At 42.6% G+C, this 24,005-nt stretch overlaps 1 protein-coding gene across 1 annotated transcript in view; it reads right to left on the bottom strand.

The window, feature by feature from the left end:
* The window catches only part of GCH1 (GTP cyclohydrolase 1), a 219,160-nt gene that overhangs the window by 51,070 nt on the left and 144,085 nt on the right, over positions 1-24,005 (bottom strand). The window contains exon 2 of the mRNA XM_078659837.1: positions 2,557-2,666. Within this exon, the coding sequence (XP_078515963.1) occupies positions 2,557-2,666 (110 nt within the window). The remainder of the gene's footprint in view (positions 1-2,556; positions 2,667-24,005) is intronic.

Genomic DNA, 24,005 nt, shown 5'->3' with positions numbered 1-24,005 from the left:
AACCTAAAAATAAAAGAAACAAAAATAAAAGATAATTTATAATAATTTAAACAATGAATTAAAAAGACAACATATTCTGAGAGCACATGATCTACCAGAGAACTCCTGCCTGAAAGACAGACTAACAAAACAGGATATCTCGGAGGGGAGCTGCGCCTTTTATACCCATTTATGGGTGTCCTAGCCTTTTGGTTTGCTAACTTTTTGAGAAAAGAGAAGTAGGCCAACAATAAACTTCTTGGGCTCATCATGTATTTCAAAGAAAAGCACTTTCTTGATAGTTTTCAAGGAAAATGCTTTCAAATGATGCAATGCGCATACTGAACTAGAGACCTGGCTTGCCATGTTGAAGACTTGTCACTGATATTTTGGAAATGGCGGCTAGTAAGCAAAGGGGCGCCGAACCACAAAGAGCTGGTTTATCTGCACTCTTATGGTCCGTAGTCATATCCTGATGGAGCCATCGTTCTGAATAGACATGCGGTTTCAAATAAAAGGGCCGGTTATGGTGAGCTGCATTAAAGAATTATTTTATCTACTACAAATTAAGTACTTCGTGCCGCCAAAACTCCAAGCCTAACCTATGAGTTTCTTGACTTTAAGTCACAATTTGGTTTTGAGACTGAATTAGATGTTATACAACCTACCTTAGCAAAGAAGCTATTTTTACAATTTAGATACGGAACTCTGCCCCTACATGCACTTGTCGACAGGTGGACGGAAGGCCCACCCCGCTCATGCCCGGGATGTAGGAAGGAGGAGGAATCCCCTCTTCATATTATACTTTTTTGTCCTATATACGCTGTAATTCGGAAGAACTGGGTCATCCAGCTATGTAAAAACCTGGGCATCAGGAACTATCTCGTCTTTTACAGGATTTTGAGAACTTATACTAGTCCTGTGATAGTTGCTGCAGTAGCAAAGTTCCTGCTCTCAATATGGCAAATACGTAGGAAATTAATTAGTTAAACTTTGTAATGTTCTTGTATCAATTAAATCATGTAGATCCCGGGAATGAATTTGTGTAATACATGTAATTTTACTCTTTTTTTAATAATATCTAGACTTAATTAAAAATTTTATAAATCTTAAACTGTGCTTTCCCATTGTGATATTCTGCAGCGTTGACGTATTTTAAATTAATTGGACTGTGATCAAATGTAATTTTAAAAAAGATGGAGGAATATTTGAAATCTGTATTCTTTTTAACATGCATGTGCTTTTATGGTTATATCCAACCGAAATAAAGTTTTTTTGAATTGAATTGAACTACAAATTAATATCTGCATTTGAAAAGCAAAAAGACTATTTTTTAAAGATAATAAATTGATATTCCCAGACACTGGGCCCGATTCACAAAGGTAAACTGAGACGAAAGTCTAACTTTATGACTTTTGATATTCACACAGGGCATTTACTACTCGTTAATACCCTGTGTGAATACCAAAAGTTTAACTTTATGACTTTAGGTATTCACAAAGGGCATTTACAAGCCCAATATGTTTTTTACTAAAAATAAATAACTGGATTTAGACAGATAAGAGTATATTTTCAGAAAGTTTACATGATGGGCCCATATGAGTGGCTCCACATGAACTTGTGCTGAGAAGGAACTGTTTGTTCCTCTACAAATGAACAAAGACACACACTGGGCATGTGTTGCAATTGCCGATGCGAACAGAGGAATCCTTTAATGTGAGTATGTAGCTCATCCAGGCCCACGGGACAGCCCTAGGATACAGCACCCTTTCACCCACAATAACCTATTGATAGTAGCGACACCGTATAGTTGAGTCTCTTGGGTCCCTGCTTACTGTTGTGCTGGGTCCCTAGAGTGTCCATCGTCTAGTCCCTCTGTTTCCCTAGTGGGCACAGGAGAATAAGGATCATACTTGTCGAAGAAGAATGGAGGGGCCTGTGGGCCTCCTGTGTTTATACATGTTCTCCCTCGACCCTGACTAGGGTGACTTATGGCTGGGACATGGACTGCTAGGATCCCTGGTCGGGGTCACATCTTGGCCCTAAGCTCATATCACCCACCACAGATAATAGAGAGGAAACCGTCTATGTGCCCAGAACATAGTCAAGACAATGCATATTCACTAAATTTAAAGGAACCCTGACGTTGAAATCATATTGCAACCCAAGACATTTGCTTGAAAGTTTCAGACTTTATAGTAGTGATTGAAAGGTATGGAACATTTGTCTGCTATTTGTGTCACCTTTTGGCGACAAAAAGAAAAGGGTATTTTTTCGCTTTTACACTATCCCCATTTCAAAGTTTTGGCTTTTGGGGTGGAGCAGAGGGCCACCACTTATTTTTCTCGGGCCACTAAAACAGTTATTGGACTTAGGCACAACTGCTGCTAGTTGCGTTACTAACGGTAACCAAAGTTTACAAATGGAGATGAAGAGGCTTGAGGTAATGAAGGAAAGTTTTATATCTAAAGATTACCCCTGCTGAATTACTTAACAGTTAACAAAGCATGAATACAACAATTAAACAATACAACATGGAACGCCATTTATTTTGTAGTAATGTGTGAGAATAAATACCTTTCCAATGAACGGAACCAGATGATGCTCACACATCGAAAACATGTCGATGTCCTTCACAATCACCATCTCGTCGTGGTCCTCATCAAATATCGCATCATTTAGTATATCTGGAATATAAAATATAAGCAAGCCTATTACAATTTTAAATATTTCAATTTGTTTTCAACATTCTCCTACTTCGCACCCAAGACATGGAACAACCTCCCTCAACACATCAGAGCCTCCTCTTGACGTCTTGAGTTCTGCAAAAAGCTGAAGACCTGGCTCTACATATAAGCACCTTCGGGAACTCAAACCTACACACCTGCCCAAGCGCCTGGATACCCTCTCGGGTGATTAGTGCACTGAACAAATCAATTTAACATAACATGATGGAACATAGTAACACACCGGTACTGCTTTATAGGGAATTGATTTTTGGTACAACTAAAAACCTGTTTGGACACCTCAATTACCTGTTTTTTTGTCACATGGCTAGTGAGCGAGTCGCCTCTCAGTCAACTCGTAGAGTCTAGTCCAATTTCTTATCGATAAAAACTCATGGCCGAGGTTGGTAGTCCTGGTCATCAGTACTTCAGATCTGTTGACTCGCTCATGAAGCCATCCAACTAAAAGGACCGCCTTAACTAAGATGTGAAGGAGGTCTCCCGAGCATCAATTCTTTAATCTGGGAGACCTTAATCAGACTTTCTCTGGGGCTGCCTCGAGTTTTCAGAAATCCCCTCAGAGGACATCCGAATTTAATCTACCCTCCTGTAGTTCAAGAAATGGCCAAAATCTCCACATCCACATTTTGCTCAAAGGCCATGTATGTCACCCCTTCATGAATATAACCTCTGCATTCATTGTACTGCTGATAAAATGCATTCTCTGCTGCATTATATACAGCCACGTGGTTGATGTTTAGGAAAGTGAGTAGTATCCTGTAGACCTTGTAAAAAGCATAGTACAGGAGGAGGAACCTACTGGTGGGCCCATCATTCTCCTGAATGACATGTAGAAAGTTCTAAGTGACTGCCATTCAAAGTTTCCAGCGTGGCATACTTGCAGCTTTTCAAATTTGAAGTGAGAAGGGTAAGAGCAGATTTGGTGAGTACTCGTGAACGTGATGTGGCATAGCCATTCTTGGGTAAGATTGCTACAGGAGTCCAATCAGAGACTACCAGCCCTAACAATGTCTGGTCATCAGTGGACCAAAGCCGTAGCACAAGTTACTCTGGTACACTCGAAGCAATTTTGAAGACCACTTCTCGGTCACTTGAAATTTAAGTGTCACTGTTGTGACTCAAGTTTACAACTCAACAGCTGCAAGTAATGCCTCGTGGCAAACAGCACACTTTCATCTGGACTCAATCTAGAGGGTCTCATCTCCAGAACAGTACTTAACATACATTGACACTGGGCTACTGAGAGATACACTGATGATGCACAGCGGGAGGGAGGCAACAAAGCTCACAACAGCAATGGGCAACAGAGCTCCTTCCCCACTGCTCACTCAATGCTTGACACTGTTGCTCAATCCTTCTTGTTCAGCTATGTCTTTCTCCATGCAGCTATAATAATGAATTAATAATAATAATTCCACATTTGTAAAGTGCTAACGTATCACCCTTGAGATTATCCAGGCACTGGGGGGCCGTCGGGAGATTAAATTAGCTATTGCCCAAAGTCACATGATGCTGATCTGAGCTGCCGCCGGGGATCAAACAGTGAGCCCTGGGCTCCGGAGTCCGCCATTCTGGCTGCTGCGCCACAACTCTCCCATAGCTTAGCTACAAGGTGCATTTCTAGGTGCCACTTCATTGTGGTGAAGCCTGCAGCACCCAGATCTCCTCAATGATGGCCCTTTCCTTCAAACCCCCTTAACATTACTCCTGAGAAGATTGCAGCATAAATTCAGATCATGTTCTTGCACTATGGAGGGGCTGGTTGGACAAAAGCACCAGCCCTGGAACTCAGAAATCTTCCCCTGCTGTGAGCCACCTGGCACCTGTCAGTAAGAAACCCCTGGAGCATTGATCTGGAGATGCTATCACATATTTACACAAGAGTTGTAGACTAAAAATGGATATTTACTAGCCTGCCTTGTTGTGGGCTTTCTGGTTTCCTGGTGTGGCTCTCACCCCTGACCTAGCTACCCAGCCACCCATTGTGCTATTGAGCTGGGAAAGTGGAGATCGGCGTTCCCTGACAGGTGGTTGAAAAAAGGAGCCTAGATTCCCACATATAGCTAAAACATCTTTGCACACCTTTGGGAAAGAATGGAACAGGAAGGCAGAAGTCTGTCATTTCATTTCAAAGGGGCCTCTGACTACCTTCTTTCTTTCACTAACTGGAGCCTTACTTACTTATGTCTACTACCCCTCCTTGGGGTATATGCAACCAACCAGGACTCTCCTGCCATCTCTGTCCAGGACTTTTCTTTCAATCTGACTCTGGGTTTAACCCACCTCCATGCAGTCAACCGTGAAGCCTTGGCGCCAGGTGCTTCTTGGCCTTCCTTTTTTCCTTTTCCCTTGAGGGTTGTTGAGTAAATACCAACAAGTAATTATAGTTCTTAGAAGTTTATTGGTACAAATGAAGCACCGCCTGCATGCACATCCACTGTCAAGGAAGATTGACGGTAACTGACTCCCAACACGGTTGGAGCCAACAGTATATTAACCATACACTGAAGATGTCTCGAGTGATGCACAATTGAATAACAACATCACTCGAGACCAGATTGAAATAACAACAATAGCACGAGTCAGCGCGAGTCCATGCAGAGAAATGCACGAGCAGAACCTCGCACTCAGCATGTACTCGCGCTGATCCGTGCAGTACAACACAACACACCTTCCCCCCTTATGAAAAAAAAAAACACTGTACATTATACTTTTTTCATAATAAAAGCAACAAAATCAGATAACCACTTTGGTTTCTTAGTGACTCTTTTTGGTAATGAAACAGTAGCATCTTGACTGGTGGAACTGTTATCTGAACACGCAGTCGTGGTGAGAGTAGAACCTTGATTGGTAAAACCACTATTTGAACAGCAAGGTAAGACATCTGTAACATGGGAGTCCTCATCCAAGAAAGAGAAATCAGGATGTTCAGGAACAGGTTCATTACAGTAAACATCCTTATTGGCCTTGAGGATAGCAATTCTACTCAGATTCCAAACCTTATTGTTGGATAATCTCACAGAGTTTTTTAAAACTTCTGAAACTTCAAAAGGACCCATAAATGAACTTTCACCTTTCTTGACCTTCCATGGTTTCTTGACCTTTACCATCATGCCAACTTCTACCTTGGGATCTTTTCTTGAACCACATTTCTCATCAAAGTATTTTTTGTTTGAGGAATGGGTGCGAATGAGGTTTTCCTTGACTAAACTCAAATCTACCTTGGAAGGAGTGGATTTCACTAACCATGAGGGGTTCACTTTTGTCCTAGGAACTCTTCCTCTCATGATCTCAAAAGGAGAATACCCAGTCATAGAATTTGTGGTTGTTCTGTACATCCACACCTTCTTAAAAATCTCTACTTCCCATGTTTTATCATCACTACTAGTGATCTGTATGGCTCCTTTAAGAACCCTATTGAATCTCTCTATAACTCCATTTCCACTGGGATTATATAACGAAGTAGTGGAATGAACAATGCCAAGTCTTGAAAAATAGTCATTAGCCTTCTTGGAGATAAATTGTACACCATTGTCAGATATAATCCTTACTGGTAACCCTTCCTCAATAAAAACTTTATCTAGGAAACACAGGACTGAATCAGTGTCTATTTTCTGGACAATTTTGATAATAGGCCATTTTGAGAAAATGTCAATGGCTGCTATAACGTACTTGGATTCGTAACCAATGGGACCCATTATGTCTATGGCAATGGTTTCCCAAGGATTACTAGGGATACTATGTGTACTCATATTGGGTTTCAAAGTAACTAGAGACTTGTCAGAATTGGCACATACCACACAATTTCTGACCAATCTTTCAACAAACATGTCCATCCCCGGCCACCAAAATAAATGTTTAACTTGTTGTTTGGTTCTAACCATGCCACTATGACCTTCATGACCTTGCAGGACTATAGTTTTCCTTAAACCCACTGGAGGCACAATACGCTCGCCTCTTTTAATGATGTTCTCACAACATGAGAGTTCTGACCTTACTTCCCAGAAGCTTCTTAATTCTGGACTCAAACACTTCTTTTCAGGCCAAGTACCCACTATATAACCGGCAACCCTTTTTAACACTGCATCATCTTCAAATTTCTCTTTCCACAAAGTCTGATCAATGGAAATGGGACCTTCATCATGGATCATGGCAATCTGGAAATTGTCCCATTCATTATGCAAATCCTCTTGAATAGGTAAAGGCATCCTAGACAAAAAATCAGCAGAAACATTTTCTCTCCCTGGTAAATATTGTATATTATAAATGAAATCCTGTAAACGCATGGACATGCGTGCAATTCGGGCTGAAGCTCTTAACATGCCTTCTGTAGTAAGTAACCGTACCAACGGTTTATGATCACTCCTAAGAGTGCATTCCTTACCCCAGACAAACACCCTGAAATGTTCTAAAGCCCAAATGCACGCTAAAGTCTCTCTTTCTATTGTGGAATACTTTTCCTCAGCAGGGGTAAGTGCCCTTGAAGCATGTGCAATGATTACTTCTTTTCCCTCCTTATTCTTTTGAGAAAACACAGCACCTAGTCCTTTTGCGCTAGCATCAGTAGTAATGATGTTTTCCAGAGAAGGATCAAAACAAGATAATGCATTTGCTGAGCAGATAGCATTCTTTACATCACAGAACTCCTTCTCACATTCACTAGTCCACTCAAAAACAACTCTATTTTTGATTAATTGCCTGATATTATATGTTCTGCACGAGAAGTCAGGTACATACCTAGCGTAGAACTCAACTAACCCTAAAAAGGACCTTACATCGTCTTTAGATAAAGGATGAGGAGCCGATTTAATTGCTTCTAAAAGTGAAGGTTTAGGCTTGATACCTTCTGCACATAATTCGTGGCCTAGGTAATTTACAGAATGTACACCAAATTTGCATTTCTCGTGCTTAATGGTAAGGCCATGTACATTAAGTGCATTCAAGACTTCTTCTAAAGCCATAATATGTTTGTCTTTATCGTCATTGAATACCAAAATGTCATCTTGAAAACAGATGGCATGTTTACAGTCTTTCAAAATATCTTGCATGACTCTCTGGAAAATTGCAGCTGCGGACGCCAGTCCAAAAGGCATCCTGTTGAACCTGAAACACCCAAATGGTGTAATAAATGCCGTCAAATCCTTACACTTTTCATTTAACTCTATCTGGTGATACGCAGCAGATAGGTCAATAGTTGAAAAAATATTAGATCCCCCAACTACAGATAACATTTCGGAAATGCGGGGAAGAGGAAACTGGTCTACAACAATATTATTGTTAAGATGGCGAAGCTCAATGCATAATCTCACCTTGCCATTAGCTCGCCTGGCAACCACTATGGGCGAAACCCATTCGGAGGATTCTATCTTTTCTATTATACCTTCTTCCACTAAAGCATTTAATTCATTCCTGACCTCCTCTCTGACAGCAAAAGGAATATTACGAGCTTTATGTATTTTAGGACAAGCATTATCTTTTAAACGAATTTCATGTTTAAAGCTGGTTAACTTTCCAATGCCTTTAGAAAAAACATTTGGAAATTTACTTAGCATTAAAGAAGAAATGCCATTTTGCTCATCAATCAACATCACTGGAGTAGGACTATTAGGATCCAGTACAATGTCAAGTTTGGCAAAGTCAAACCAACTTAGAACTGAGGGACCCTTCTTTGAAACATATAATTTTGCAATGCATTTTCTGTTCTTAAATCTGAAAACTAAAGTCCTGAATCCTAAAATATCTATCCTTCCACCAGAATATCCTTCAGGATTAATGTCACTTTCTTCTAAGTGACTGCCAAGTCTAGGTACAAACAATTTTTTTCAGACAGATTCACACACTATGGAATAAGGTGAACCAGAATCTGCATACATGTTAATCTTTACACCTCCGATAACCATGTCACACAATGGCTTTTTCTTGATGGAATGGTCATTTACATTTAAAACAGCAGAATCTTTTATGTTTAAAACAAATAAACAGTCATTGGAGTCATCTGTGAAATCATCCTCATCGCTATTTTCATTCAACTCAATGCATTTGACTTTTTGGTTGACATTACCCCTTCTGCAGGCAGAAGTAAAATGTCCTTTCAAACCACAATTGGAACATTTCTGTTTTAAGCCAGGGCAAGTTTTGTCATTAGCCAAATGTGATTTGCTGTTGCACCTAAAACATTTGAGATTACTCCTTGAGGCTTCTGGATTTACTTTAGAAGGGAATACTTGTTTCTTCTTGAAAGTATCTCTATTCTTACCATCATATTTTTGATTAATTTTTGCAACAACATTCTTACTGACAGAAGCATCATTCCCTTTAACCTGTAATGCACTTCTACAAGAAAGTTCAGCCTTTCTAACAATTGACAATACAAAATCTAAGTTCTCATCACCATTAATCCAAAGTCTTTCCTGTATGGTCTCATTTTTCGAGTGCATGACTACTTGATCTCTTATAAAGTCTTCTTGTAAGTTTCCAAATTTGCAATCTAGAGCTAAAGTTTTCAGAGATGAAACAAAATTATCTACAGTCTCATCACATAACTGTTTTCTCTGGAAAAACTTAAACCTAGAAATTCCTATGCATACTTTGGGAGAACAATACTTATCAAAATCATAAACAGCTTTGTCAAATACATTCATGTCACCACTAGCTTGTGAAGTAGGGAGTTGGTTGAAGGCTTTTAATCCTTCAGGACCCAAACTGTGTAAAAAAATACCCTTTTTTTTTTTTTTTTTTTTATAGCTTTCCAAGCTTCCAAACCGTTTATTTTGTAAAGATCTCCTTCTTATAAACGAAGAGGTAGAAAAAAAAAAACGAAGTCACCTTGTTAGTTTCATCAAAACAAGGAAACCAATGAAAAACGGGGTCTCAGTTTTCGTGAGAAATAGAGCAATAGCTTCCGTTTTGTTATTATCCAATCCGTGTGGAGGAAGAGCTTACAAATGCGATGGGTAAACAAAGGCGCGCACATCCACACACAGATGAAACAAATCCTTCGCTCCTCGGTCGGAAATTCAGTTTCATTCGGAAATTCAGTTCCTCAAGTGATTGGTGATCGCTCAAATACAGGTACAAATTAAAATGAAGACGTTTTAGATGTAAGTGGATTTCCGAAAAATACGTAAATAAGTATAAATCCGGGCAGGAAGTGCTTCTTTCAGGTTCAATGCTCCATCCTTCGTCGCCAGATTTGTTGAGTAAATACCAACAAGTAATTATAGTTCTTAGAAGTTTATTGGTACAAATGAAGCACCGCCTGCATGCACATCCACTGTCAAGGAAGATTGACGGTAACTGACTCCCAACACGGTTGGAGCCAACAGTATATTAACCATACACTGAGGATGTCTCGAGTGATGCACAATTGAATAACAACATCACTCGAGACCAGATTGAAATAACAACAATAGCACGAGTCGGCGCGAGTCCATGCAGAGAAATGCACGAGCAGAACCTCGCACTCAGCATGTACTCGCGCTGATCCGTGCAGTACAACACAACAAGGGTTCTATGAGAGGGTTTGCCTGGTGGTGTTTGATGGAGGCTTGTGGAGGGTGTGACCTATCCAGCTTGTGCATCTTTCATGATTTCTTTATGAACAGGGACTTGGAAAGTCTGCTGCCATAGATCGTTGTTGTTGATGGTGTTTGGGCACCGGGTTTTGGAGGATTTTCCTCAGACAGGGGTTGATAAAGGTCCGGACTTTGCTGGTGGTAGTCACTGTTGTCCTACAAGTTGCTGCGCCATACAGAATGACTGATTTTACGTTGGTGTTAAAAAGACCGATCTTGGTTTGCAGTGTTAGGTCCTTGAAACTCCATATCTTCTTTAGCTGAATGAAGGCAGCTCTTGCTTTGCTGATTCTTGCCTTGATGTTGTCATCTCGTCATGTCGTTGCTGCCCTGCTTGTCTATGACACTTCCCAGGTAGGTAAAGGCCTCAACCTCTTCCAGTGCATCACCTGCCAGTATGATTGGAGTTGTGCTGGCTGTGTTAGCCTTTAGGATCTTGGTTTTTCCGCTGTGGATGTTGAGGCCAAGTTGTGCTGATGTAGATGCCACTTTGTTACTCTTCTCTTGAATCTGCAGATGGGTGTTATGTTATGTTACTTTATTTCTTTTATAGCGCACGGCGACTCCAGAGGAGCATCCCGGCGCTTTGGCAAAGAACGACAGCATAGAAAGCAACCACACAACAGAAAAGAGCAGAAATAAAAAGACTATTTCCTAAAAAGCCATGTCTTCAAATCCTTTCTAAAAGTAAGAAGACAGGGGGCCGATCTCAGGGACAGTGGTAATTCGTTCCATGCCTTGGGTGTCAGGTAGCGAAAAGATCGACCTCCCAATCGTGCACGACGAATTGCAGGGACAGTAAGCAGAGACAGACCAGATGACCTGAGAGTCCTGCTTGGCACATACCGGGAAAGACGTTTCCCAATATATTTAGGGCCAATACCATGTAAGGCCTTAAAGGCCACAGTCAGGCATTTAAAAAGGATTCGCTTGGAGATAGGTAGCCAATGAAGGGTGTTCAATAAGGCAGTGGCACCAGCTCTCCTCGGGAGTCCAAAGATAGAACGGGCTGCCGAATTCTGGACAACTTGCAAACTGGTCGTAAGATATTTCGGTAGACCCAAAAAAAGAGCGTTTGCGTAATCCAGTCGCGACCCGATTAATGCCTGAACAACTGTTTTCCTGTGGTTGAGTGATAGTAGAGGAAGAAATTTCCTCAACATCCGTAAAATGCCGAACCATTTCCCAACAATGGACAGGATGTGAGGTCCGAAAGATAAATCACAATCTACTATCACTCCCAAATTTTTGGCCTTGACAGCAACCTTGTCAGGGGGAAACATATCCTGTGGCCACCAAGATTTCCAGTCGTGTTCCGGTGCGCAACCGAAAAAGAGCAACTCTGACTTATCAGAGTTGCATTTTAAGCCATGACCTCTGAACCACTCAAACACCGCACCAAGGCAATCCCTGATCTTTGTGCCATCAAATGACCCACCCCTGTCACATGTGAACAGGAGTTGGGTGTCATCGGCATAAGACACGACCTGGGCGCCGAAAGATTCCGCGACTTCCGCCAGAGGGGCCATAAAGATGTTAAACAGCATAGGGCTGAGAATGGAGCCCTGCGGGACTCCCACCTCTAGCGGAACCATATCAGCGGAAAAAGGAGGCGCCCAGATCGTTTGTCGGCGGTCGGCTAGAAATGATTTTAGCCAGTTCCACACCGTTCCCCGAAGACCACACTCCCAGAGTCTTACAAGGAGGACATCATGAGGAACGGTGTCGAAAGCCGCCGACAAGTCCAGCATGACTAACACGGCCTTTCCCCCCAAATCGAGTATTTCCCTGATGGCATCAGTGACCTCCAGCAGAGCCGACTCCGTGCTAAAATTAGCACGGAAGCCGGACTGCGAAGTGTGCAACAGGTCATTTCCTTCGGTGTTGGAGAGTAGGGCCGGGTCATCTGTAAATTCGAGGTCGTCGTGCTGCATCCAGGTGTCCACTGGGTCCCATTTCTTTTTGTTGCTGTGGATGTCTTCATTATATAGTCTATGGCAAACTTGAAGACAAAAGGCAAGAGCAAACAACCCTGGCAGACTTCATTACTCACTTTGAAGGCTTCTATGAGTTGTCCTCCATGGACTATCTTGCAGGTCATTCCCTCGTAAAAGTTCCTGATGAGTTTTTCAAGTTTATCTGACACATACTAGTGGTAGAGGAGTTTACAAAAGGTCTCTCTGTCTATGCTGTTGAATTCCTTCTCATAGTTGATGAAGTTGGCATAGAGGGAGGCGCCCCATTCCATCGACTGATCAATGATGATGTGCAAACCCCCTCAACATTACTCCTGAGAAGATTGAAGCAAAACTTCAGATTATGTTCTTGCCCTATGAAGGGGCTGGTTGGACAAAAGTATCTGTAACTCAGAAATCTTCCCCTGGTCTGTGCAGGATCCATCTTTGCAGAGGTATCCCTCTGTAGTTTGCATAGTTACTCAGGTCACCTTTCCTTCCAGTCTGATAGCACCTTTTCCTCTTGCCAGATCCATCCACACATGGAGTAGAGCATGTCTACTGATGTTTCAATGTCTGCCTTCAGTGCCTTTGCAGAAATGTTGTCAGGTCCTGCTGCCTTCCCATTTCTCAGATGTTTGAATGGCTTTCCATACTTCTTCTTAAGTTGGTCTGCTGCAGTCGATTGGCAAGTTCTTGTCAGATGGTTGTATGTCTGGTGAAGACTGCGGCACGGACTGGTTCAGCAGTTCTTCAAAGTGCTCCGCCCATCTTTGTTGTTGGCCTACATTACCCATGATTGTCCTCCCAGCTTTGTCTACAATCACTGGAGCTTAGCCTTCTTCAAAGTTCTTCATGAAAGTTACACAGCCTTTCTCAAATCTATCTCCACTTTCTGGCTGGGTCTCTCCAAAATGGAACTCTGTATCCCTGCAATCACACTCAATCATAAACACACTCAATGTTCCATAGGGATGGGGCCAAGTAGTTGGGTAAAAGTGACATGCAGAACCCTGCCTTTAGCAGGAGATGCAGGTTGGCCACTTTCCCCGTATAAGTAACATGAAAAGGGCCTTTTCCCACAACTATGAATATCTGGTGCCATTGCCAGTTTTTCCCTTCATGTGAAAGGGCAATAGTCACTACCAGATGAAAGAAGTGTGCAGCTCCTACACCCATCCAAACCAAGACAGCCCAGCACTGGGTCTCTGCCCAGTTTTGAAGGCCCGTGCTGTACACGCGATTGCTGTGTGTGCTGAGATAAAAGTTACACAAATGTTTAGAAACTTGATCAGCGAACTTAAGGCACTGGGGCAATCTCCTTTGAGCTGCGCAGGGGACATTCCCGCAGCAACAGACCCAGCAATGGTTGCTGGTTTAGTGGTGTTAATCCAGTGCAAAGGATGAGGAGGCTAGAGAAGGAGCTTTAAATGACCATGAAGACGCTGTCAGAGGGTGGGAAGGCTCTCGTCCACTGATCTCAGTCCGCTCATAGAGACTGGAGAATGATCTTAAAACTCGAGCGAGGAGCTTCTGCAATTGGATGTTCCAACCTCTAGGAGGCACACAGCCAAGCCCAAGGAAAAGTCTTCTCCATTATTCCATGCGGAAGCTTTCAGAAATTTTCTACAGATAAATAAAGGCATGTTAACTGGTTCAGCTTCCATACTGGAGAAAGGAGTGTATGGCTCATTTTATAAGCGTGCCATAATTTGGTACTCCGATTTAAGTCTGAAGTTAGAAGTCAAAGGGCTTTTTACCACAGGGCTTGATGTAGCTCCAACAATGGACCACCATAATAATAAAACAACATAAGAATGCAACACACAAGACTACATCAAAACATAGAAGAAATAGGGGGAACGGGGGGGGGGGGTAATAATGTGAGAAACAAACGTTGGACGCGGTAAATGTAACATTTCGAAAGGGGAGTGCATAACATTTCATTGCTGACATTTTATTTTTAACTAACTGCATAAACTAGGGACACGCACAGGAGAAATAATTGAATCGGCGGCATTCATTTATGCCCCTCGGTCAGGAAATCTGCACGCCTCATCGTATCTACAAACTGCCATCTGTTGCTTGCATGGACAAAACCAACATCACAGAAGATTTTTTAATTTCCTGCCTTTCCCGAGCACTGGCGTCGTAACCATGGAAACACGCATGTGCGACATTTCCGTTCTAAACGCCCTTCAGCGCACAAAACTTAAAATAAGAATTGCGTGTGGAGTCCAAATTAGGAAGGTCTACGAACAATGCCCTGCTGGGGTTTCTACTGAACGCTCCCGTTAAATGTTAGAATTAAAGTGTTTGAAATAGAACTATTTGTGATGTTTATGATGTTTACACAAATTAACCCGTTAGCCGGAAAAAACATTAAATTAAAGGTTCTGTTTGTGGCTTGAACAATTAACCCACGTCACTCTCTTTGCTCGCTTCTTATTGGATGGCTTGCAATCCTCTTCGTGCGCTTGTCCTGCCCCTGAAGCATAGCCCATTTACCAACCTGCTAATTGGCTTATTTGTACTTTTCTACTGCTCACATTTAGGAAACGCTTTTTTTCTTTTTCCTTAAGCACTAATAAAGAGTGCATGCGTTTTATTTCCCTTTCTTTATTGCTGTTTAAACCCCAATGACCCTTCCTGGTTGCTTCTCCTTTAGATCCTCGCTCCTTTGTTGCTCCTCTACCCCTTTGTGGTCCTTGAAATAAAGGATTTAATTTGACCTTTTTTCAGGGCCTGGCAGCTGTCATTTGATGTGGTCGGTGTTTTCAGAAATAACATTTTATGTTTTTTATATTTACTAATCTAAGTGAAGTCCACCATCTTGAATCAGTAAATAAAAAGTAAATAAATAAAATATATGCCTACATCATTAAGTGATGCACCCGTGCCCTTAAAGAATGATACAGCCACCAGTAGTGGCTTTATTTTTACCTATGCAAACAAACATTGACAAAGCCTAGACTGCCAATGCTTGTTATTTATTTCTAATTTATTTATTTTATTTATTTTGAAAGTTTTATAGAGCGCGAACAGGATCCTGACGGATATCAGAGCGCTATACAACCATTAAAAATTACTTATACATGAAATATAAACATAACCACCCATATGTACACAGCATATTGTAAAAGTTGACATAGTAAGATGTATCATCCAAATGTCTTGTGGTTGAGTGCGCAACCGCTTAAGACCGCTAATGGTCTGGCGATCGATTTGGGCTCAGGAAGAAACTGGTTTCACCAGGAGAATTATCAATGATTGCCTACGCCTGGATAACTGTAATCTGATCCCATGGCTTAATTATGTCATAACTTCATTCAGAGACATATTTGACCTGGATGTCTCTGCAGACCCCGCTAGTGCAACTGATATCTCCAAAAAGGAACTTAAAAATATATATTTGGAGGCTAAAGCTATATCGCGTGGTGAGGCCACCAGCAAGCTCACAACCCACCAATTTTACTATTCTTACAATCTGAATAGCCCTGGCTTTTCAAAATATCTGAAGGTGGTTACTAAGCAAGCCCACCAGTATGTTCTTACCAGGTTAAGACTAAGTATCGTACATAAACTGGTGGCTTTCCCCTCAATAAAAAAACAACCATCCATCTGCTGCCCATGTGATGGAATTTCGAAGCAGAGCACAGAGCACTTTTTACTTATTTGTCCTTTGTACTTGCACCTCCGTATTGCCTATCTTAAGCCGCTTTAAAAAAAATATTCTGTGTTTACTATCAAAACTGCTATGAGGCTTTTATTTGCACTTGATGATCCAGATGTGTGTTTTTTTACAGCTGTTTTTATTCTGAAATCTGTGTCCGCCAGGAAAAGTATGGTCTTCGACTCTTATGGAGTAACTGATTAGACCGGATCTCTGATATATTAACTGTGTTTCCTTCCGTTTATAATTGCAAATATTTAACATTATAACTGGCCTGTAATGCTGTGATGTATTTTATGTGCTTTTATGATTGTTTTTTTCAATGATCGAATAAAGCTTTTGAAATGAAATGAGTGCGCGTGTGCATCTCGTCACAGTGTTTCCAAAGACCATATTCATGTGAATTTGGCCATGAGGATGGATTTTACTTCCTTTTTAAAAGGGGTAGTGGATGGGTTAAGTCTGGTTTCTGGGGGTAAGGCATTCCATATTCTGGGCGCCATCCCAGAGAAGCATCTGTATAAGTTTTTTTCTTGTGGAATTTTTGTGGTTTCATTAGTAATTTTTCAGCATTTCTTGAGGATCTGGATCCACCCGAGATCGTCAATTTCTGTGCCAGGTAGCTTGGTGTCTTGTGATGCATGGCTCTGTGCGTCATGCACGCAATTTTCAGATGAATTCTAGCCTCCAGGGGTAGCCAATTCAGGGATTGTAGGTCCGGGGAGATGTGGGAGCTGCGTTTAGACCCAGTTATGAGTCTTGCTGCGGCATTGATCGATGCCCTTAGTGGTGCAGTTGATGCTTTGGGTAGGCCACAGAGAGAGACACATCCATATTCCACTCTAGGAATAACCAGAGCCTGTACTGTTTGCTTGAAGCCATTGTGTCTTAGGAAGGGTTTCAGTTTCCTCAGTGTGTTTATCTGGAAGTTTGCTCCCTTTGTGGCACTGCTGATATGTTTTTGCATGTTGAGGTTACTGTCTAAGGTTATTCCTAATGACTTAGCTGAGTCTACGACGGTGGGTTGAACATTGAGTGCCGTAACATGTTTGGTCCATTTTTGCATTTTGGGGATTTGGGCCGGAGGAGCTATTAGTAAGAATTCAGTCTTTAGGGCATTCAATTTGAGATGATTTTCTGCCAGCCAGGTTTGGGTATTCCTAAGCACTGTATCAAGTCATTTGATATCCTCCAGGGTGTGGATCTTGAGGTATAGTTGTGTGTCGTCTGCGTACATGTGATATTGCACGTTAGATGTTTGTAGAATTTCGGTGAGAGGTTCCAAGAAGAGATTAAACAATGTTGGGGATAATGCGGATCCTTGCGGGACTCCCAGAGAAACTGGGACGGGCTTGGACAGGGTGTTGTTGACTTTGAATTGTTGTGTCCGATTTTGGAGAAATGAAGTGAACCAGCTTAGCGCTGACCCAGATATGCCCGTATCTAGAAGATCATTTAACTCAGCTGCCAGAACTCATGACCAGTAAAGTCATTACTGAGCTGCAAGTGCCCATTCCCCTGGGTGATTCGTGTTGCTGGTTAAAATGATTGCTTGTAAATGGCTAAGTACATTTGCGTAGTGTCTTAGAGCAGAATAGGCCACGCTCGTACAACAATCCCTTGAAGAAGAACAAGGCGCTGCCTGTTATACAATGACATACAATGTGCTCTGAAGCTGCTAATTGGCCTTAAGCACAAATGAGAGTTGGAGATAGGCAACATAGTTTGGAGGAATAGCCAGAGTGAGGCATAGTTAATTTCTGTCAGTGTCTGAATTACTTTAGGTTTCCATAGACCTTCAAATACACAGATTAATACATGTGTGCCTTTAACATGAAAACCTTAATACATGCGTGTATATTTTTTTCAGTAGATTTTACATACTGGTGGAATCAAGAACATTTAAAATGCTCTTCTGTAAAGCAAGAATCAACGAATACACCAATTCGGCTCCAGTGACTTAGTGTTTCAGATAAAAGTCTGCTCCGTGTTGCTTATTCAATACATTAACGCATTATGCTACTGATCGTACAGTTATCCTCTTAAATATGAAGCATCAGTTTCCATACATAGGCTCATTTTCTACCAAATCTGTTAAACAATTTTGCTTTTTGAAAGGCTGTTAAATTCTGGCTGAAGCATTTATGCACATTACCCATTCTTTTCCCATTTAATTCCTGAACTATTCCTGACATCTTTGGTCCAAGGACTTGCCCCCATTACCGTGCAACTCGTAATCAGATCCTCAGGATAGGTCTGAATCACTACATTAGATACTGTACACACTCAGACTGGGCTACATTTTGTGGCCACTCTTTTCACTATTGTGGAGTTGCTGTATGGTCTTTTCTTAACCCCTTGCCTGCGGGGCTGATTCCCCCGCTGTGCTGGTGGAGTGGGGGCGTGCACAGCGCCCCTGTGCTCGTGACGAGCTCAGCTCGTCAAGAGCCACAGTGGTCGTGTGCTCATGACGAGCTGAGCTCGTCACGGCCACACCCGTTTCTGTAGAACGCTCGCACAGCAGGGGAATTAGCCCCGCGTGTGAGCGTTCTAAGGGTCATGACGAGCTGAGCTCGTCATGAGCACACATGAACCGTGGCTCATGACGAACTGAGCTTCTTCATGAGCATGGGAAGGGTTAAAGATAGTTAGTGTCATTTTGATACATTTTATAATGTTTTGTAAATTGTTTGCTCGCTAAGGCGATGATTTTGAGGGTGCCCTTCTCCCTCAATTGACTTTGGTCTTGATTGCAATGAGCTGCAACCATCTCCATGTAGTAACTGTGCTGTACAGATAGAGGTCTTATGTTTAATCAACTCCTGATGTCTAACAGTATTTTTTATATCATAAGAAATGGGGTGGATTTTAAGATTGAGCTTGTCCTTCCAGGAGCATTCCAACATTATATGCAAATGAAGTATCCTAGTTTCTGATGTTCATGTGCTAACACAGTGGTTCTTAAAACTATGGTCGGTCAACTCCTGCTCAGTAGGTCTGCAACTGTTTACAAAAATAAGTAATACTAGAAGATTATTAAAGTATACATAGCCAAAAAAGCAACATGCAAAATAAAAAAGAATTAAATGGTCTGTAAATGTGAAGGAGTTGGAAATTGGGGCTAAAAATTAAGTTGGTATCCTTAGCTTGATTTTTAGGAGCCGTGCAACTACTTTAAACACTGTATCATGGGCGCCTGGTGACCTCAATTGAAGCACTGGTAGTCGTTGAATAAGAGAGAGCATGCACTAGGAGAAAAAAAGACAAAGCGAGTAAGTGGAATGCTAGAGTCTAGCATATCCCTTCCTCTTTTAGGAATAAAAGCACATTTTGATAAACTCCAACCTTACCATTAAAATTTGAATTTAGATTTTTGTAAATGTATATGTTTTGAATTAAACAACTTCATAATTTGTGTATTTGCTCGATCTACACGTTTCTGTATTTCTGTGCAATTCTTGTAGGTTCCGTTAGCAGACATTTCTTAGGTTAGGCCCGGGTGCACGTCTTTCAGTAGTGATCCAGTGGGAGTCCCCAGAGATTAAAGGGTTAAGAACCCCAATGCTAACACATGCAAAAAGGATTTCTGCATGTTTATATTTGCATGTTAGCTCTTTGAAGTCAGAACTATAGGCTTTCCCGATGCTTGCAGTATCAGCATCAGGTGGAGCGCACAGCTCAGGAGAACTATTACTTCATATCCAAAGTTTTGCACTTAGCATAGGAGGCTGAGGTGCAAATGGATAGCTTTCAGTATATCCGTCTATTTTTCAATTTAACAAGAGGTAGTCCATGATAATGTTCCAGCATTTCGTGAATGTCCCAGCCTACCCTTCCAGAAAGTATTCCAGTGAACTGGAAAGTATTTAGAGGGACTTGATTTGGGACATTGACTTGTGCCGAATTGCGCTGAATCAACTCCAGCGACCAGTAGGCCACGGAGGACTCAGCCTCTGTCCCTTGAGATCTATTATATCGACACCAAGCTCCAGTGGTTATCTAGCTGGCTGGCGGTAGGTCTCTTGTTGATACCTAGCCAGGGCAGGGCCCATCTACACCGGAAGCCTTATTTCACCTTCTCTGACCTAAGACTAAGCATAGCAGTGCGCCGCCTCGTGTAGAAAGTCTGTAAATGTATCAAGCGTGCCATCCATCTTACCCGACAGGTCACTCCATATATGCTCCTGCCATTCCTACCTATACACTTTGGGTCGCTTCAAAGCTGGGAACTTATGTAACTGATATGATAAGGAAATATATACCAGGGGCGATTTTTTCTTAGATGGACATGTGCTCCCTTTTGACCAAAACACAGAACAACATGATATACATCCAGGGCCGGGAGATCAGCAGCGAGAAGCCGAGAATCTACACAAGTTTAGCAGACTGCGTGACAGTAATAATGTATAGAACATATTTCGCAGTTTCTAAGCACTGAAATAGCAGATGTTACTACTGCCTAACTGATGCCACTCAACGTACAAACCACGGAAGGATGGAATCGAACTCATGACTCCAAGAACATTACATTTAACCAGCAATCCAACTTTAATTGTACCGAGCTACCCCCCCCCCCCCACCGTTTTAAACAGCTTACTTCCGTCCTCTAAAATCACCCAGTAATAAAAGGGAAACAACCTTTACAATGCAACTTTTACAACGCACTACCATTACAACAAAACTTTTACAACGCAACATCCATTACATTGCATGCCATTACAACGCAACCATTACAACGCACGACACTACAACGCATGTCATGACAACGCATGTCATTACAACGCATAACCTTACAACACATGGTACCCTTACACTATCCAACAGTTACCCTACTGTTGCACCCCCCTGGAGTTAGAATAGTAATTTTTACCCCTACACTATCCAACACTTACCCTACTGTTGCACCCCCTGGAGTTAGAATAGTAATTTTTACCCCTACACTATCCAACACTTACCCTACTGTTGCACCCCCCTGGAGTTAGAATAGTAATTTTTACCCCTACACTATCCAATACTTACCATACATGCAATGTAATGTTATGCGTTGTAATGGTATGCGTTGTAAAGGTAGTATGCGTTGTAATGGAATGCGTTGTAAAGCTAGTTTTTAAAAATTTGTTGTAATGGCATGCGTTGTAATGAATGTTGCATTTTAAAAAATGCGTTGTAAAGGTATGCGTTGTAAAAGTATGCGTTGTAATGTCATACATCCGTAATAAAAACACAATTTACTGAAATTAAAAGCACTAATCTAATCAACAGTTTCTTTTCCACTCTTTCCTTCATAACCCAGTTAGATACCTCAGTGTATATGCCTGTGCACCTGCTTCAGAAATATTTTAGGGACTGAAGATTACATCCTGAACCCTGTCGGAGCCAATTCAGCCGCCCATCCTTACTAGGTTAATAAAAAATAAGCATTGACGGAGAGGAGGGAGCAGTCACATGCTCTTGTGGCAGTAGCAGCATTCTCAACCGTAGTTTTGTAAAATTTTCTGCATGCTGGAATTTTCAGGGTAAATTTGCCCACAATAATTTTTGGTCAAGTACCAAACTGGGATCTGAATCAAGTTTTGCATGTTCCAAGCCAAGTAAGTAAGGCACTACATTCACACTCTCTGAATATCTCTTAATCGGTTTGGGACACGTTGCTACACTGTTGCTCCTTTCAGAGAGCCTGCTAACACCAGCAGAAGTAATTCATGTCAGTACACACGGCAGTGCTGCCTGGTGATGCTGTGAGGAGAAACTGCACCGACTTTCTTTAGGGAAGCAGCGATGCTACCCAAAATTAAAACAAACAAAAAATAAAATAACGCTTGATCGAGTGAATAAGGGGAATTTTATAACGGTACTCCAGGGATTGATCACATCGAGGCACTTGCTGGCTAAAGAGATTCTCTAGTTTTGATTTTCAGTGTGCTACTAGAGTGATTGGTATTTTATATTCGGACAACTGGCGTAAATCTGCCCTGAGTACAGCACTGAGCACAGCGGGGAACTGTGTCACGCTTTCTGACGTCATGCCACTCAGTTTGCCCAATTCTTGTGATATCCCAGTTCTGGTACATTTACATGGCCCTTCCCAGGAACTGGGGGAGGGGGGCTGGGCAAACTGCTTATCTATTGGACTGCGCTGGGCAGCCTGGGCTAATATACCAAAGATGTAAAGCACTCTACACATATCGAGCTTTGCCCCCATCTTCCCCCCACTCCCGCGCCTGACTGCATCGTAATAAAGTACGCTAACAGTGAGACTGCGGGCGCCGCTCACTCCCCAGGGACCCGGTTGCTACTGCACCTTACGAACTCCCGACAGCAACCCCCATGGTTTGCAACTTGCCCCGGACAGTAATTGTGGTATCAAGGGACAGGCAAACCTGAAGTCGGGCTACATTTAAACAGACTGCTCGTCGTATTTGTTTTCTAGACACCATAGGTTACTATACAGTTATAACTGGTGTAGCTCCAATGTAGTGCAATGCAGGGGCGGCTCTAGGCTCATGGTGGCCCTGGGCAGGGAGCGTAGGTAGGGGGCCCCGGAAGAGGGGCCCCCTATCGGCCAATCAGGAACCAGGAGGAACGCAGGCGCGGAGGCAGGTGAAGAGGGAGGGGGGGGGGGGGGTCAGGGTGTTTGGTAGTGGAACAGAGCCGGAGGTCGCCAAATCCCTGCTAGGGGCCACCACGCAAATATGTATCCATCCTCAGAGGATTATTATATTAAGGATATATATTGGTGTGGTGGCCCCTGGGGTTTGGAGGCCCTGTGCAGGTGCACAGCTTGCACATGCCTAAGGCCGGCCCCGAGTGCATAATACCGTAGTTTGCTTGCAGACTTTGACGCCACGTACCTCAATGTGCACCCGCTTCGTCCACTCCATGTAAATGTGCCTCCGCGCACTGACTGTCATTATAGGGTACCATCTTTCTGTGCCTTTGCTTCCATCGTTTGCAACATACATGCACTTTCCTTCTCTCAAGTGGTGTTTACTCTTTGCATAATGTGATCACTGTGCCGTGGCCCGAGACGGCGTCCGCTGATAAATGGATGCATGATGGCTGGCGGGGTGTGCATTCTTTTCTCTGAAGCTTGTCGCCTCCCATTTGTCAGTACTTCTCATTGCGTTCCGAGTGAAGCAGGGGCAGGGGGTGTACATACATAAGGCAAGGCAGAGAGACACTCCAGTTCGGGGCGTCAACATGACGGTGAGGGAGGTGCTTTACTATTTGCTTATGCCTTGCGCTGGTGGCATCCATGTCTTTGCAGGGGGTCAGCGTTTATGATACTTTCAGTCATTGCATCATAGGAAAAATGCGATGCAGCGTGAACTACGAAATTCCTTTTATTAATTAAATTGTTTACTTACCTCCAATTATCCATATGCCGGTTTTTAGCACCCACCACCCTGCCCCTCCCCAGCCCCGCCTCTTTGCCCCACCGCAACTCCCTCCACGGGCCGCGGCTGACTCACCTACAAGGTTGAATAAAGGACGGCTCACCTTCCCCATAAGTCTCGCACACTTAATGCTACTTGCACATTAACCAACGCCAAGTACACCATTAGAGCTCCGGCGTTTCACCCGTGAGGCTTGGTAGGGATCTTGCCTCATTTGCAGTTCCCCCTACATTGCCCTGACACAAGCCCTATATTTGCTTGCCCTTCCCTCCTCCCTTATTCACATTAAGAGGTAGTAAACAGACCCCTTCCTGACTATGCTCTCACCTGTCACTATGTTGGTAAAGATTCATCTAAACTTTCGACCTTCCTCGCATTGCCAGGCTGTTTTGTTCTTACAGTAGGAACAGTCATATGGCACACTTTTTCAATACCCCTGAAAACATTCCTCTATTGGTTTTGGGAATGTATTTTATCCATGCTTTACACCAGTGTGGCTGATGGTAAGCATGGCTAAAGTATAGTGGCATGGGGTGAAGTGAAGTGGGGTATATTGGAGCAGGGTAGGTTGGGGTTGAAAGGGGTAGATTGGGGTAGAATGGAGAGGGGTAGAGTGGAGCAGGGCAGGGTGGGGCCGATTGTAGTGGAGCAAAGTGGGGTAGTTTGGAGTTGAGACGAGT

This window comes from Lissotriton helveticus, chromosome 9, assembly GCF_964261635.1.
Source record: "Lissotriton helveticus chromosome 9, aLisHel1.1, whole genome shotgun sequence".
NCBI classification, from domain to species: Eukaryota; Metazoa; Chordata; class Amphibia; order Caudata; family Salamandridae; genus Lissotriton; species Lissotriton helveticus.
This window is presented reverse-complemented; position numbering and strand designations above follow the sequence as displayed.